The sequence below is a fragment of the Rhinopithecus bieti genome, unplaced genomic scaffold (assembly GCF_001698545.2).
Source record: "Rhinopithecus bieti isolate Rb0 unplaced genomic scaffold, ASM169854v2 scaffold_44774, whole genome shotgun sequence".
Lineage (NCBI taxonomy): Eukaryota > Metazoa > Chordata > Mammalia > Primates > Cercopithecidae > Rhinopithecus > Rhinopithecus bieti.
Window position 1 is genome coordinate 562,863 of NW_016819032.1, and position 15,346 is coordinate 578,208.

Below are 15,346 nucleotides of genomic sequence, written 5' to 3' on the forward strand. Positions count from 1 at the left end.
TATAAAGAAAAGAGGTTTAATTGGCTCGCGGTTCTGCAGGTGAACCAGTGGTGTGGTGTTGGCATCTGCTTCTGGTGGGGGCCTCAGGAAGCTTCCAATTATTGGCGGAAGGCGAAGGGGGTGTATCACATGGTGAGACCAGGATCAACAGGGGAGAGAAGGGCTACACTCTTTTAAAAAACAACCAGATCTCGCGTGAACTACCTGAGCGAGAACTGGCTCCTCACCAAGGGGATGGCACGAATCCATTCATGAGGGATAGGTTCCCATCATTCAGTACTTCCCACTAGACTCCACTTCCATCATTGGAGGTCACAGTTCAACTGAGATTCTAAGGGTACCCATATCCTAACTATATCAACTTCCAATTTTCATCGAAAGCCCACGTGTGTAAGAAGAGCTGCTAGACGTTCCCTTTCCCCTTCAACTTGGAGGAATTGGGAATGTCAAAGAGAAATTAATCAAAAGAAGAATTAATCTCTCCCATCAGCCTTGGCATTTTCTTTCTATCTTTGATGTGGTGTTTTTTACAGGGTGTCTTGGTTTTCAGAATAAGCTATTTGTAACTACTTCCTCCACTATATTGTGAGCCTCCGGAGGGCAAGGGCTGGGTCTTACTCGTCTTTGAATAATTTTAAAGCCACTAAACAGGGCTCTGCACATAGTGAGAATTCAACATATGCTTAGTTGAATCTAATTTTTCAGAAAAAGTCAACATCTATTCTTAAGAAAGCCCACACCAGACTGACTGTGTTATTTGTAAATCCATTGGCCAGCGTCATTTCCTCCAAAGTACAGTATTTTTGATAGAGCCAAAGGCTCATGACTGACCTTCAGAAAGACATTTTGTATTTCACCATCAGAGTGGTACAGGTTTTATTAGACTTCCGTAATCCAGGTCTCGTTTCTCAGGCAGCTCTGAAGCATATCACACTTTATCTGAGAGGGTCACAGTTAGTGAAGGAAGGTATTGGCCTTTGCAAGTTTGTGTTGCTCAATAACTTATTACTTAATTGCTTAATTTTTTGTTTTTCTTCTTAGCGTTGATAGAGTGACTTTGCCTCTTTTACTGCGTGCATAGTGCCATCTTGTGGCCATGAAGCATATGACACTCATAGTTATGCCACAGCGCTTCTGCTGTTCCATCTTATTTCTGTAGTCCAGAGGCTCTCTAAGTGTAGAAACACATGGATTATTACTAGGTGAGCGTACATATAGTTTACTGCTAAGCCAATTCAACCTGGTACATCTAGGTGGGGTATATCTAGAAGCATTTAAGATGCTTGTATTTTGTGCGTTTTCCAACTTCTTTCATTAAAGTACCCCAATCCAGTGTTTTTCTTTGAAAAAGAACCCATGCAACCTAGGGAAACAATAGATGTGGTCCTTGGAGAGGCTGGAATGAGAAACTCAAGATGACTTTAGAAGGGTCCAACTCAAGAGGGGTTGCAAAACCAAACTTGCTGCTAGAAGAAGCTGAAAGCAGTAGACGAGGGGCAGGGGAACATATAGGGTACGTCTTAATGTATAGCCTCGGGTAAAAAGAAAGAGGAATAAAACAGATCTTTAATACAGTGAGTAAAATCTCCAACAATCCAAGTAACCAGAATATAGGAACTGAAAGAGATTGTGAACTGTTGCAAATAGATCGTGTCCTGCATTGAAACCGCTGTAGTTTTCCTCAGAATCCCTCAAAGCCATTGAGAATCCATCGATTCAGACTTAACAATGAGAACTAACCTGGGCTTGGGATGCAGCAGATTAAATGTTGCTAGTTAAATGAATCATGCACAGGTTTAGAAAACCAGTCTGAAAATTTTGTTTGGATTTTTGCAATTGTCTTGCTTGAATGTACCAAAAACCCCTACCCTCTGAGACAGGTAAATTCCTCCCACCACAGTTCGTCATTCTTCCTATGACTGGCCCTCTGTTCATTCAGTCACCAACTATTTCTTTTGTTGGTTGATACTGGATGTAAGTATGAGATGACAAATATCAAAAAGGCCCATTCCTGCCTTCATTTATCTCAATACCCACTGACAGTATGCAGGGGAACAATGGGGGATGCAAATCAATTCTTCAACAGCCTTATGACCCTAACTCAGAGATCCTATCTATAGGAACAATGGGAATGCAAATGGTCAGTACCTGGTACTACCTGACTTTTAGCAACAATGAAGTGGGTCAAAGTGCAGCCTGATTAATGTTTAATTACAAATATATTTGTGTTCAGAACTCAGCATGCAATCCTTGTCAACACTGGGGGACAGTTTCAAGTCTGGTAATAATTGAGGAGGAGGCAACCATTACTAATAGGCCTAAAGGAACAAGGAGAGAGCATGGGTCCAGGAACTCAGAGAGGGAGTTGCTCTATAGAGAGATGCGTAACAGAGGGAGGTAGAGGGAGAGATGCCCTGACCTCATTTTTCTCTTTCTCACCAATCTCTAGCCAAGGCCATCACTGGCCAAGTCCATCTAAAAGCCAGAGGCAGCAAGCAGTGCCCACTGAAACATCCATAAAAGGTAAGCTCCTGGGCCTCAGAGCAGGGTGAAGGGCAGAGAGTGAGTATGAAGAGGCAAATGGAAAATACCTGGCCCAGGGCATATCTGGATTTTTAACAGATACATACATTCCTCATCACATTTTTTTCAATTTGGATAGGTGGGTTTTTGTAATCTGTGGAGCAATGTGAGTCCATCCACTGATGGACTTGATACTGTATGTTTCATATCATGCCAATAATGCATTATAGCAAGTGGGGCAGGGGTACGATGGAAGGTGTGAGGGACAGAAACAATGCTGAAAGCTTTTTGATTAGCATAAGGGTAGAAAGAAAGAGATTGAATGGCATAGCAAGATCCACAGAGTGAAAGCTCAAGGTTCACATGTATCATTTGTGAAACAGTAGAATATTTGAAGGTTGACTGTGATAAATTAAAGTTGCATATTGTAATTTCCAGAACCATTGTAATCACCCAGTGGGTTCTTCCTGCACAGACAAAACCAATTCACTGCAGGGCGATAGGGGAATGGGTGCCACTGATTGGCTGAGGATGCAATCATAGGGGTGTGGAAAACAGTCCTAGTGCACCTAGTCTGCTACAGGATGGGGGCCACAGGAGCAGTTGAGCCAAGAGTCGTGGATATCCAGTCATCAAAAATGCAAAAGGCTGAAAAGACATCCCAAAAGGCCAATCTTATGTTCTATTATAATAATGTTATCTGCCGGAGTAATTGGGGAAGTTGCAAATTTTGTCACTTCCAGAAGAATGGATGGTAATTGTTTACATCTACACCTTAGCAGACTAGAAGCCCCTTTCATCCTCCTAACCTGGTGGGCTTTCATTAGTTTTATAAAGGTGGTTTAGTTTTGGGGAAAGGCTCTTATCATTTAAACTATAACCTAAATATCTCCCAAAGTTAGCTTAGCCCAAGCCCAGCAATGACCAAAGGCAGTTTGGAGGTTCAAGGCAAGATAGGGGTTGGTTAGATCAGACCTCTTTTGTGTTGTGATTTTCTCATTGATATAATTTTTGCAAAGGTGGTTTCACTCTGAAGTTCCCTCCAAATCTTTACACAATGATAGAAATATTCTAGATTTGTGCTGTCCAGTTGGTAGCGGCTTGCCACGTAGAGCATAGCCCTAGAGTGTTAAGTACAAATCTAAATGGGAAAAAACTGAATTTTCCCTGGTGCAAAAAAGGGAAAACTTTCTCTTGCCATCTCTCATCTCTTTTCTGACAGTATTTAGTTTAAAGAACCTGTAGTTGTTAGTTCTTTCTCTATCTCCTTTGCCAGCTTTATAACCAGGGATGTCCTTCTGAAGGACCTGGGGCTGTCTCTTTGAAATGTTAACATCAAAGAAGCTAGCACCTCTATCTTCCCATCTCCATGGCTGCTCGCTCCAAATTATAGCTAGCTACCTGTCAGAGAGATCTAAGAAGTTTTATTATTTCTTTGAATAAAGGCAATTAGCAAACACAATGGCCACCTCAATTACCAGGTGAATTTAAGATGAGCTATGTATGACAAAATGGTGCTGTCAAATCCTGTGACTTGAGGACAAGCTATAGTTTATCTTGTGAACAGTTATGTTCTAAATGGCTATATAAAAGCAAAACTTTTGCCTTTGCAATTTCTTTCTTTTCTTTTTTTTTTTGAGATGGAGTTTCACTCTTGTTGCCAGGTTGGAGTGCAATGGGGTGATCTCGGCTCACCTCTACCTCTACCTCCCAGTTCAAACGACTCTCCTGTCTCAGCCTCCCAAGTAGTTGGGATTACAGGTACCTGCCACCATGCCCAGCTAATTTTTGTATTTTTAGTAGAGACGGGGTTTATCTGGTCAGGCTGGTCTCAAACTCCCAACTGCAGGTGTTCTGCCAGCCTCAGCCTCCCAAAAGTGCTGGGATTACAGGCGTGAGCCACTGCGCCCAGCCTGCAGTTTCTTTTTTTTTTTTTTTAGATGGAGTCTCACAGTGTTGCCCAGGCTGGAGTGCAGTGGCGCGATCTCGGCTCACTGCAAGGTCTGCCTCCCAGGTTCAAGCAATTCTCCTGCCTCAGCCTCCCAAGTAGCTGGGACTACAGGTGTCCGCCACCACACCCGGCTAATTTTTTGTGTTTTTAGTAGAGATAGGGTTTTATTTTGTTAGCCAGGATGGTCTCGATCTCCTGATCTAGTGATCCATCCTCCTCAGCCTCCCAAAGTGCTGGGATTACATAGGCATGAGCCACCGCGCCCGGCCTGCAGTCTCTTTAGGAGCTATCTATGATGTGCCTCACCTTTGGGATTTAATGCTTATTCAGTGATAAAACTGTTTTCTTTTTCCTTCACTTTGTGGAAAGGTTTCTTAGGTTGACAGGAAATTTTGTTGTTAGTTATATTTCCTCAATAAGAGCAACCAATTAAAAAGTAAACACAAAGGGTGTAGGTGAAAGGTCACTGGAGGCACTACAGTGGAATCCTAAAATGTGCAGTACACAAAAGAAGTCAGGAAACAAAAGTGGAGGAAACCTAAAAAACCAACAAAAAACCCAGGTGGACAAAGAGAAAACAAATACAAAGATGGAAGCTTAAACTTATCCATACAAATAATTGCTGTAAAACCTTCTGATAAAAGTTAGAAATTGTCAAAACAGGAAAAGCCAAGACCTACCTGTATATTGTTTACAATAAACGTACTATAAAGGCACAGCCAGACGTCAAGCAAAAGGATCAAAAAGATATACCATGGAAGCACTAACCATAAGAAGGCCGGTGTGGCTGTATTAATGTGAGGCAAAATAGATTTCAAGACAAAGAATGTGTTAGAAGAAAAACTTGAGACAAATTAAATTTTACAAAGTTGGCTGGGTGTGGTGGCTCACGCCTGTAATCCCAGCAGTTTGGGAGGCTGAGGGAGGTGGATCACTTGAGGCCAGGAGTTTGAGACCAGCCTGGGCAACATGGAGAAACCCCATTTCTACTAAAAAAAAAAAAAAAAAAATTCAAAATTAGCTTGGTGTGGTGGCACACGCCTGTAATCCCAGCTACTCAAGAGGCTGAGAGAATGGCTTGAGCCTGGGAGGCAGAGGTTGCAGTGAGCCGAGATCCCACCACTGCACTCTAGCCTGGGTGACAGAGTGAGACTCCATCTCCAAAATAATAAAATAAATACATAAATACATTTTACAAACTTTAGTTGAGCAAAGAATAATTCGCAAATTGGGCAGCTCCTAAACCAGAGTAGATTCAGAGCCATGCTGGCACTGCCACGTGGTCAGAGAGGATTTATGGATAGAAAAAAGAGGTACAGAAATAGCAGGACTGGTTACAGCTCAGGGTTTGCCTTATTTGAATGCAGTTTGAACCACTGGCTGCCTGTGAGTGGCTGAAGTATTGTGGCTGTGATTGCCTGAGACAAAAGTGGGCTACAGTCTGTTTACACATCCAGTTAGGTTACAGTTCACTAAGTATGGAGAAACCTTCAGGCCAAATTTAAAATATGTAAGGAGGGCTGGGTGTGGTGGTTCACGCCTGTAATCCCAGCACTTTGGGAGGCGGGAGGAACCCCTGAGATCGGGAGTTTGAGACCAGCCTGACCAATATGGCAAAACCCTGTCTCTATTAAAAATACAAAATTAGTGGGGCGTGGTGGCGCGTGCCTGTAATCCCAGTTACTTGGGAGGCTGAGGCAGGAGAATCACTTGAACCCGGGAGGTGGAGGTTGCGGTGAGCCGAGATTGCGCCATTTCACTCCAGCCTGGGCAACAAGAACAAAATTCCGTCTCAAAAAAAAAAAAAGAATGTAAGGAGGCAGCTTTAGGCTAAAGGTAATTGAAGAGAGGCATTTCATAATGATAAAAAGATCAGTTCTTCAGGAACACAGTAATCCTAAATGTGTTTGTACCTAATAACACAGGCAGAATGTTTCAAAACACAAGAAACAAAAATAGAATTAAAGAGGGAAATAAAGCCACACTTGGGAGACTTCAACCTCTTAGTAATTAATGGAAAAAGTAGACAAAGTAATTGAGAATGATATAGAGGATTACAATAAAACATAATGAAACCAAGAAATCTTGGTTTGTTAAGAAAGTCAGATTTAGTGATTTGAAATGTCTCATTTTTAGGTGATGTTTAGTTAGCAACATCCTATTGTAGACATTTTGGTGTGGTGTTTGGAATATGGTCTGCAGAGATCAACCAGAAGTAGCTCCATGTGCAACTTGCAGTGGGAACTGAAGTCACAGGAATAAAACAGTCTTCATGCTTTAGGATGTCCTGATGTGCCAGTGTCATGAAATCTTCATTCATGAGACATTCCAGTTTACCAGCAGTGTAGACTAGAATATGCTACACCTCCCAAAATGCTTTGTTAGTATAAGGATTATTCTGAGCTGATTATTTTGAGAAACAGCAGACGCAGAAGAAACTCTGAAGATAGAATGTAAGTTTACCTTTTGTAAAGGGATTTACATTTTATCCCTCTCTACCAGAAACACAGGATGACTATAAGTGACAAGGATATTAACTTAAATCTGCATAACAAATCTTATTTAAGCTTACCAGAATTTTCCTGGTCACCTTCCCATAACTTCTTTCCCCTGCCCAGAAGCCCCTAATCCCCTTTCCTTTGTTTTGGCCCAAGTTGGTATATTGTTAAATTAAACTAAATTCGGCCTGAGGCTGCCGTTGTACCTTGAGTCCCCACATGACCAACTGCAGCCTAGCTTGGTACATAAATGAACTGAAAGCCTAACTTAGGAGTGTATTTTTGTAACACATAGCTGAGTGTCAATCAATCACAGCAGCTGAGTTTCAGCCAGTCACCGGCTGCCAACTGATCAGCCCACCTCCAAATAAGGCAAAGGCTCAGCTGTAACCAATCAAGCAGCTTCCCTACCTCACTTCCATTTTCTGTCTATAAATACTGCCTGCTCATTATTGTAGAACAGAGTTCTCTGAACTTTTTCTAGTTCCAGGGCAGCCCAATTTTGTGAATCATTCTTTGCTTAAATAAACTGTTAGATTTAATTTGTTTAAAGCTCTTCTTTTAATATTTTACTCTTAAGTTCTAACCACCTCTTTGAGCTGCTCTTCCCAGTTACTCCAAAGCATGCATGAGATACACATGTTAATAGACTAATGTTTGTTTTTCTCTTGTTAATCTGTGTTCTGTTACAGAGCCCCAGCTGCGGATCTAGAAGAAAAAGATTTGCTTTTCTTCTCTTACAGCAGCAACTCTGATCTTTTCCCTTCTAAACTATGACAAGCAATTAAAACAGCCTCTCAAACACTGGTAGAATGATTTCATCTCTTTGGGTTAGATATACTAGCCTTCTCCAGCCAAATCCAGTGGATTTCTCCAGCGTTACTCTGGGCAGAGAGCGACCTTCAATTCCTTAGGAACAAGGTTGCCAGAGTTGGAAAATGAAAATCCCAAGTACCCAGGTAAATTTGAATTTTAGATAACTGGTAACTTTTTTTTATTGCAAGCAGATCTAATTAAATAACAAAGTCCAAGAAGCACCTGCCTTTAGGGCACTCTCCCTAACAAACTGAGCTATATTCCTTGTAAAATATAATAGAGAAATAAAAATCTGTGGGGAAAGGGTCACTCTAAAGGTAGTCTTTTTATTTAAATATTTTATGATGATACACATACAAATATAATCTCCCAAAAAACAAATGTAAAACTAATACAAATCACTTTTTCAGGAACAAAGAAAATCATTTAGAAAATGTGATTATGCTACAAGAGGCAGGTTAGGTTTCCAAGGCTGCTCAAGGAAGAAGCTTAAGACCAACTTTTGTTTGAGTACAGGGGTGATATTTACATTTTCACATACTAGTGATATTCCTGTTGCATACTTGGCAAAATAAATCTGTTAGTAAGTCTACAATAATAATAAAAGAAACAACAATTACTAAGTAAACAATTCTAGATCATGGAAGAGTAATCTCCATTTACGCTATAGATTTAGATGTCTAAAAATGTGCCCTGATCTGTACACAGTTAGTGGGAGCACACTATATAAATCCTTTGCATACACCATTCAATTTTTTAAAGTCTACAAAATTTTAAAGTTTTACTTCCCTAGCAAAATATCTTCAGTCAGGAAATTAGTCTTTGAAAATTATGAAAATTATTGTGTTGTGGGAAATATTTATATAAATTATTACTGATAATGCACATATATTTGGAAACATTATTTCCAGGAGCAATAAAATATAACCTATTTAGGAGCTAACCAACCCAAATAATTTGTAAAAAAATTAACTTGCAGAAAAGGGAAGGATGTTGTGCAAAATCAAGTCAATTATTTGAGGTTTTTATAATATTGAGTACTTATGTACTCACACCCGACCAGTCAATAACTGACAAATCAAAATAAAATAATAATTTCAAAGACAGAATTACAGAAATATAGGGCTTTTTGAGATTTTTGGCAATTGTAAACAAAATGAATGGTTTGTACAACTCAGTGTAATTCTACGAATATTTATTTGGCACCCATGTTAGGCACTGAGGATACACAGCAGTGAAATAGGCCTAGCTGTTCTCACAACTAGATAACATAGTTGGTTAATGTAGCTGCACTAAATTGTAGCTGTTTAGAAGATAATATACCCTGAGGTTTTTTTTTTAAGTATACTATTACTATAAGAAGTAAAATTATTTTATATTTATAAATTTTGTTTTTGATTATTCAACTGAATTTGGAGTGTTCAAAATTTTCATGGCGGTTGAGACGAGTTAAGAGATATAATGCTATTTTTTTTTTTTTTGAGATGGAATCTCACTCTGTCACCCAGCCTGGAGTGCAATGGTGCAATCTAGGCTCACTGCGACCTCCGCCTCCCAGGTTCAAATGATTCTCCTGCCTCAGCCTCCCAAGTAGCTGGATTACAGGTGGCCACTACCACGCCCAGCTAATTTTTATATTTTTAGTACAGACGGGGTTTCACCAGGTTGGCCTGGCTGATCTCAAACTCCTGACGTCAGGTGATCCACCCGCCTCGGCCTCCCAAAGTGCTGGATGACAGGCATGAGCCACTGCCCTCGGCCAGTATAATGCTATTTTTAAGACTATATAGTATGTATGTGCACACACACATACACGAGTCATGTGCACAGAAACATACAATGTGTATTATCATCAATGGTCCAATTTAATAAATCACACACAGATTAAAAGGGTTCAAGTCTTAAGGAAAACCAAAACTGGTGCTCAGACTGTGTCTATATCTTTGGATCAATGAGTTGTTGAAAATCTGCTAGATGCAGTAAAGTATAGAATACAGAACATCAATGTATAATGTTAATATGGTGGGCAAAGAGACCCAATCAGTTTCCTAGGTTGCTTTACTGGACGGCTGATGAACTAGATACTCTGTTCATTTGCTAAATTCTCAGAAACCAGACTGACTCTCTATGTATCTTGTTTTATCAGGATTGTTTGCATAGCTTGCTAAAAGGCACCTAAGCAGCAGCATCATCTCTATGTCCTCAGTAAATCATGGAGCATTTCTAAAATACACTCCTGGAAGCAGAGACAGTGTGGTCCTTTGCGTATCATATCAGTGACTGAGAAACATTTTAAGATCAATGTGTATGTGTCTGTGTGTGTCTGTAAGGCCCATGAAAAATCAGGTACATTGGAAACATGAAATTAGTCACTGCTAATTAAACTCTGGGTCAGTTTGTGGCTGACTGATGTTTAGGAGTAAGAATGCTGTACAGTGCTATGCTTGGTGACTCTGGTGGAAGATGTGGTTATGGTAGAATTAGAATGACCAGATTCCTCTAAACCAAAATCTGGCAGAGGGCCAAGGACTCCAGCTCCAGACACCATGGTGTTCCTAGCCTTCACAGAGTTTTCAGTGGGAATCTGGTAACTGGATTGCAGAGTGGAAGCCGGTGCTAGAACTCTTTCTGTCACTGTCACATTCTGTCCTACTGCTATATTAGGCATGGCCAGAGTAGGCTGCACACCTGAGCTGGGGGCAAGGAAGCTCTCTCTTTCCCTCACCATGACGTAAGGTGCATCCTGCAGATGCTGAGTGCCTTCCAGAGGATTCAATCCGCCCCCATGAGGCTGTATTACTCTTTCAGTGACCACAACTGTACCTTCATTAGCATAAGGCTGATCTACCAAGGTAGAAGCTGGAGCATACACCCTCTCGGTCACAATAAGGCTCTGTGGCTGTCTAGGACCCAGGATCACAGTGCTTGGTGGCATAGTGGACCCTGTGACATAGGAAGTTTCTGTTGCTATGATATTTCTAGAAGCCACTGGGTCAGGAAGAGGTGTAGCTACCTTTTGCGCCTGCCTAGAAGACACAGATCTTTCAGTGACTATTTCCTGAGTTACTTTCTCTGCATTTGCTTCTTGCAAAGATTTTGGAACTGGGAAGCTACTGCCAGAGGAGTAGGTATTCTCTGAATTCACCATAGTTTGCTCATAGGGTGAATGTGAAGCTGTGTTCATACTTGTTACTGTGGCAGGTTTTTGCCTCTGCTCAATTTCCATATTTATATCTATTTTTTGACCCAGGCAAACTTCAGCTAGCGTCTTGAATTTAAGTCCCAAATCATCTAAGAAGCGGTCATCTAGCTCTCCTTCAATAAAACTGCAACAACCAATAGAAGCATTCAGCGATTCAGTTTCTTCCTGAGAATAAACCAGAAGGCAATCCTTGGCTGTGTAATTTTCATCTTCCTCAGTGTAAGAGGCCGCTTTCTAAAATGAAAACAAAACAAACACAAAACAGACATAATTAGTAACACAAATTCATTTAAAAACAAGACTCTATATTCCTGTTCAAAATGCAGTAACGTGAATTTAGTTACAAGGAACCATCAGGGAAACACAAACTGAGAGAGATCCTACAACACAACTGCTCTGTATTCTTAAAAAAAATTAATAAAATAGAAAGGCAGAGGGGACTGTTTCAGATTAAAGGAGACTAAAGTGTCAGGACAACTAAATGGAATGCAAGAGCCTGAGAAAAAATTGCTATAAAATATATTGTGATAGCTGGCTAAATTGAAATATGGACTGTGTCAATGTTAAAGTTCTACATTTGTTAACTGTACCACAGTAATGTAAGTCAGTGAATGCGTGTGAGAGAGGAAATGGAAAAGCAAATAGCAAATGTGGCAAAATATTAATAATTGGATTCAAAATTTCTACTATTCTTGCACGTTTTCTGATAATTTTGAAATTACTTCCAAATCAAAAGTTAGTACATACATACATAACCAAGAATGACTGGAGCAGGATTGCAGTGGAGAGGGAAAACATATCAAAAGAAAACACGCTGGAATTGAGCTTAGTGTTGAGACAGGAAAGGCCAAGAAGTGGTTTTGCCTGACACCAACAACATCCCTGTTAAGCTGATACTTGGAGGTGGGTGAAGCATGGTAGGAAAGACGGGAGGGTGGAAAGGAGCAGAAAGTGGGAAAGCACGCTAATAATTTCAAATTTAGGAGAGGGGACAGAAGTAACTTGCTTCCTCCCTCAATGGAAGCCCCTCCCCTTCCTCCTCTCTAGGGCCCTTCAGATGCCTTATATTGCAACTCTGCCCGTTCTCATGCCCATTTTCATGAGAGCACAGGGCCTTGTTCTCAAGAAAACCACCCAATCCTGCTTTTTTTTTTTTTTTAAAGTATTCTTACTATGTCTGTAGGATCTGTAGTAAAGTTCTTTATCTTATTTCTGATATCCATAGTTTGTGTTTATTCTCTTAATATCCTAATTAGTCTGGTAAAATGTTGATCAATTTTATTGACCTCTTTAAATAATAAGCTTATGGTTTCAATATTTTCTATTGCTTTTTGCTAAATAGTTCATTGATTTCTGCTCTAAAATGCATTATTACCTTATTTCTGCTTGTTCTGGGTTTAATTTGCTCTTCTAACTTCTGAGGGTGGAAGCTTAGGTCACTGACTTGAGACCCATCTTCTAAATAACCATTTTTGCCACAATTTCCCTTCAAGCATCACTTTAGTAGTTCCCCACACATTTTCCTAAATAACATGTAATTTAATTTGCAGTCATGTGTATTTATAAATATTTCAGTATATTTTATATATCTCTTTGTTACTGATCTCTGGTTTTAGTTTTTTTGTCATGAAAGTCCATGGTATGACTGCAGTTCTTTAAAAGTTATTTACATTTATTTTATGTCCTAGAACATAGTCTATATGAAAAAGCATGTGTATTCTGCTTCTGTTGCATAGAGTGTTCTGTCAGTGTCAGTTAGAGCCATTTGGCTGACAGTACTACGTTTTCTATATGCTTACTGATTCTGTCTACTTGTTCTTTCATTTACTTATAGAACAGGTTGAACCCTCCAACTATCAACTATCATTATGAATTTGTCTATTTCTCTTTGAGTTGTTTCTAAGTTTTACAAATTTCTGTTATTAGGTTCTGACATATTCAGGTCTCCTGATGAACTGACCCATTTTTCATTATGAACTATCCCTCATTATTCCTGGTCATATTCCTTGTTCTGAAGTATACTTTATGTTACACTTTTTTTTTTTTAGACAGTTTCACTCTGTTGCTTAGGCTGGAGTACAGTGGTATGATCACAGCTCACTGCATCCTTGGCTTCCCAGGCTCAAGTGATCCTCCTACCTCAGCCTTCTGAGAAGCTGGGACTACAGGTGTGTGCCAGCATGCCTGGCTAATTTTTTGTATTTTTGGAGAGATAGGGTTTCACCATATTGCCTATGCTGGTCTTGAACTTCTGGGCTCAAGCGATCTGCCTGAGCCTTGGTCTCCCACAGTACTGGGATCACAGGCATGAGCCACTGTGCCTGACCTCTACAGTATACTTTTATCTTCAGTCCTGCTTCTAATTCCTTAATTCTAGCATGAGCTTCCTTACTGCATCTGATCATCTTCCTGGAACGTTTCTCATCATTTTTTGGTGAACCCTCATAACAGCAAAGCCAAGTACTCTCATACAGAAGGTAAAATTTAAATGGACTTAATAGATTGTGTTTTTTAGGTTATATATTCTCTGCCTCTCCTACGGAGCTCATCCCTACCAAGCCTGCTCCTGCAGAAGGATGGGACTTTCCGAACCACTGGCATCTGTCTTGGTCCCATGATGTGCTTTGGTCAATGAAATGTGAGTGTAAAAAGGTGGAGGCTTTGAGAGCCATTGCCTGGTTCTGCCTTGTTCTTTTCTTTGGGTCACAAGGACGGCAGCTTCCCAGGTACAATCTGCTCTCTCAGCATGCATCTTGATATGAAGACATCATGAAGCAGAGCAGAGCTGAGGTGACTGGCAAAAACATAACTGTAAGTGAGAAATATGCCTGTGTGAGAACTAAGATCATGGGGTCACTTGTTACTGCAGCATAATTTAGCTAACACTGACTGATTCTGTGGGTCCCATTTCTCTTTCCTTATTGCCTGTAAGTATTCCCTGAAAAAAGGAAAAAAATAACCCAAAGTCTCATTTGGATCCAAGGCAATGATTACCCTAATAATAACACAGTCACATACAAATGTTCCCTCCACGCCCCCCTCACCCCAATACATAAAACCCATCCTTACATCACTGAAATAATTTCTTAAGAATTCTTCGTTCAGTGCATCAGCAGCTGCCTGAGCTCCGGCCATGTCTCTGGAAGCCCCTGTGGCTCTTGTGGTCTTCGTAGTTTCAGTGGTCATGATAGCGCCTGTGGCCCCTGTAACCTGGGTAGCTCTACCAGAAAGCAGGCTTCTGTGTTCTTCCCACCTTCCGTCCATCTCAGACATCTCATGCTGCCCTTTGGCAAAGGAAGCAGAACTACTTCCTTTCATTGTGGCTTCCTTGGCCATACCTCCTACTCCATTTCTTCCTCCTAGACTTTCCCCTTGATCCACTGGCAGAAATGATGGCACCACCTGTGAGAGCAAACACAGCTGAGAACTGAGTCAGGAGGATGGAAGGAATCCTTCATCCTTGGTAGAAGGATCCGAGACAAGTGGGCATAGGAAGGTATAAGCTATTTCCATGGAGGCCAATTAGAAAAAGTATTTTGAGTTGAATAACTTACATTGTCTTATGAAGATCTCCTTTCTTCTATCTTCTTGTTTTATAGCTGGATAGAGCCCAAAGAGGAAACAAAGCCCCAACTGTCACATAGGGTCTCAGCTCCTTTACTCTATGGGCACCAACGGCATTTCAACCTTCCTCTACAGTGTGATACCTTCTTCTATAGTTCTAGAATTCTTAATTTTGTTTTGACCTGGATCCATGGCCACCCAAAATAAAGACTCATTTCCAAGCCTCTGATGCCACTAGATATAGCCACCTGACTAAGCTGTGGTCAATGTGAATGAAACAGAAATGGTGAACACAAGTTCTGGGAAGTGTGCTTAAAGAGGGTTCCTCACTTTTCTCCTATCTGCTGGTTAGAATGTGGGGACGGCAGCTAGGTAGCTAGAACTGGGACAGGAGGACAGTGTGGGAATGGAACTCAGCCATGGAAGAGAAACAGGGAAGAGGGAGCTGGGGACCATGCTGTGGATGAATCATGATGTTGATCTTGGAATGCCTATTTGAGGGTTAAGCCACTGTTATTCTGAGTTCTCTGCCACCTGATGTTAAATTCTATCCTATTAGAAATGGTGCGGTGGTGGGCGGAGCAAGATGGCCGAATAGGAACAGCTCCAGTCTCCAACTCCCAGCGCGAGTGACACAGAAGACCGGTGATTTCTGCATTTTCAACTGAGGTACTGGGATCATCTCACTAGGGAGTGCCGGACAATCGGTGCTGGTCAGCTGCTGCAGCCCGACCAGCGAGAGCTGAAGCAGGGCGAGGCATCGCCTCACCTGGGAAGCGCAAGGGGGAAGGG

General features: G+C 41.0%; 1 protein-coding gene and 1 long non-coding RNA gene across 2 annotated transcripts in view; one reads left to right on the forward strand and one right to left on the reverse strand.

The window, feature by feature from the left end:
* The first annotated feature begins 248 nt into the window (after positions 1–248).
* On the forward strand, positions 249–14,772 carry LOC108519210 (uncharacterized). The gene is made up of 6 exons (XR_001882567.1): positions 249–1,202; positions 2,450–2,523; positions 6,611–6,927; positions 11,039–11,209; positions 13,506–13,801; positions 14,590–14,772. It is a non-coding gene; the product is annotated as an uncharacterized LOC108519210 (long non-coding RNA).
* Positions 8,095–15,346, reverse strand: part of DSG2 (desmoglein 2) — a 64,218-nt gene continuing 56,966 nt past the window's right edge. Inside the window, exons 14-15 of the mRNA XM_017858052.1 lie at positions 14,060–14,392; positions 8,095–11,224 (exon numbers count right to left, since the gene is read on the reverse strand). Of these exons, the coding sequence (XP_017713541.1) occupies positions 10,202–11,224; positions 14,060–14,392 (1,356 nt within the window). The 3' untranslated portion in view covers positions 8,095–10,201. The remainder of the gene's footprint in view (positions 11,225–14,059; positions 14,393–15,346) is intronic.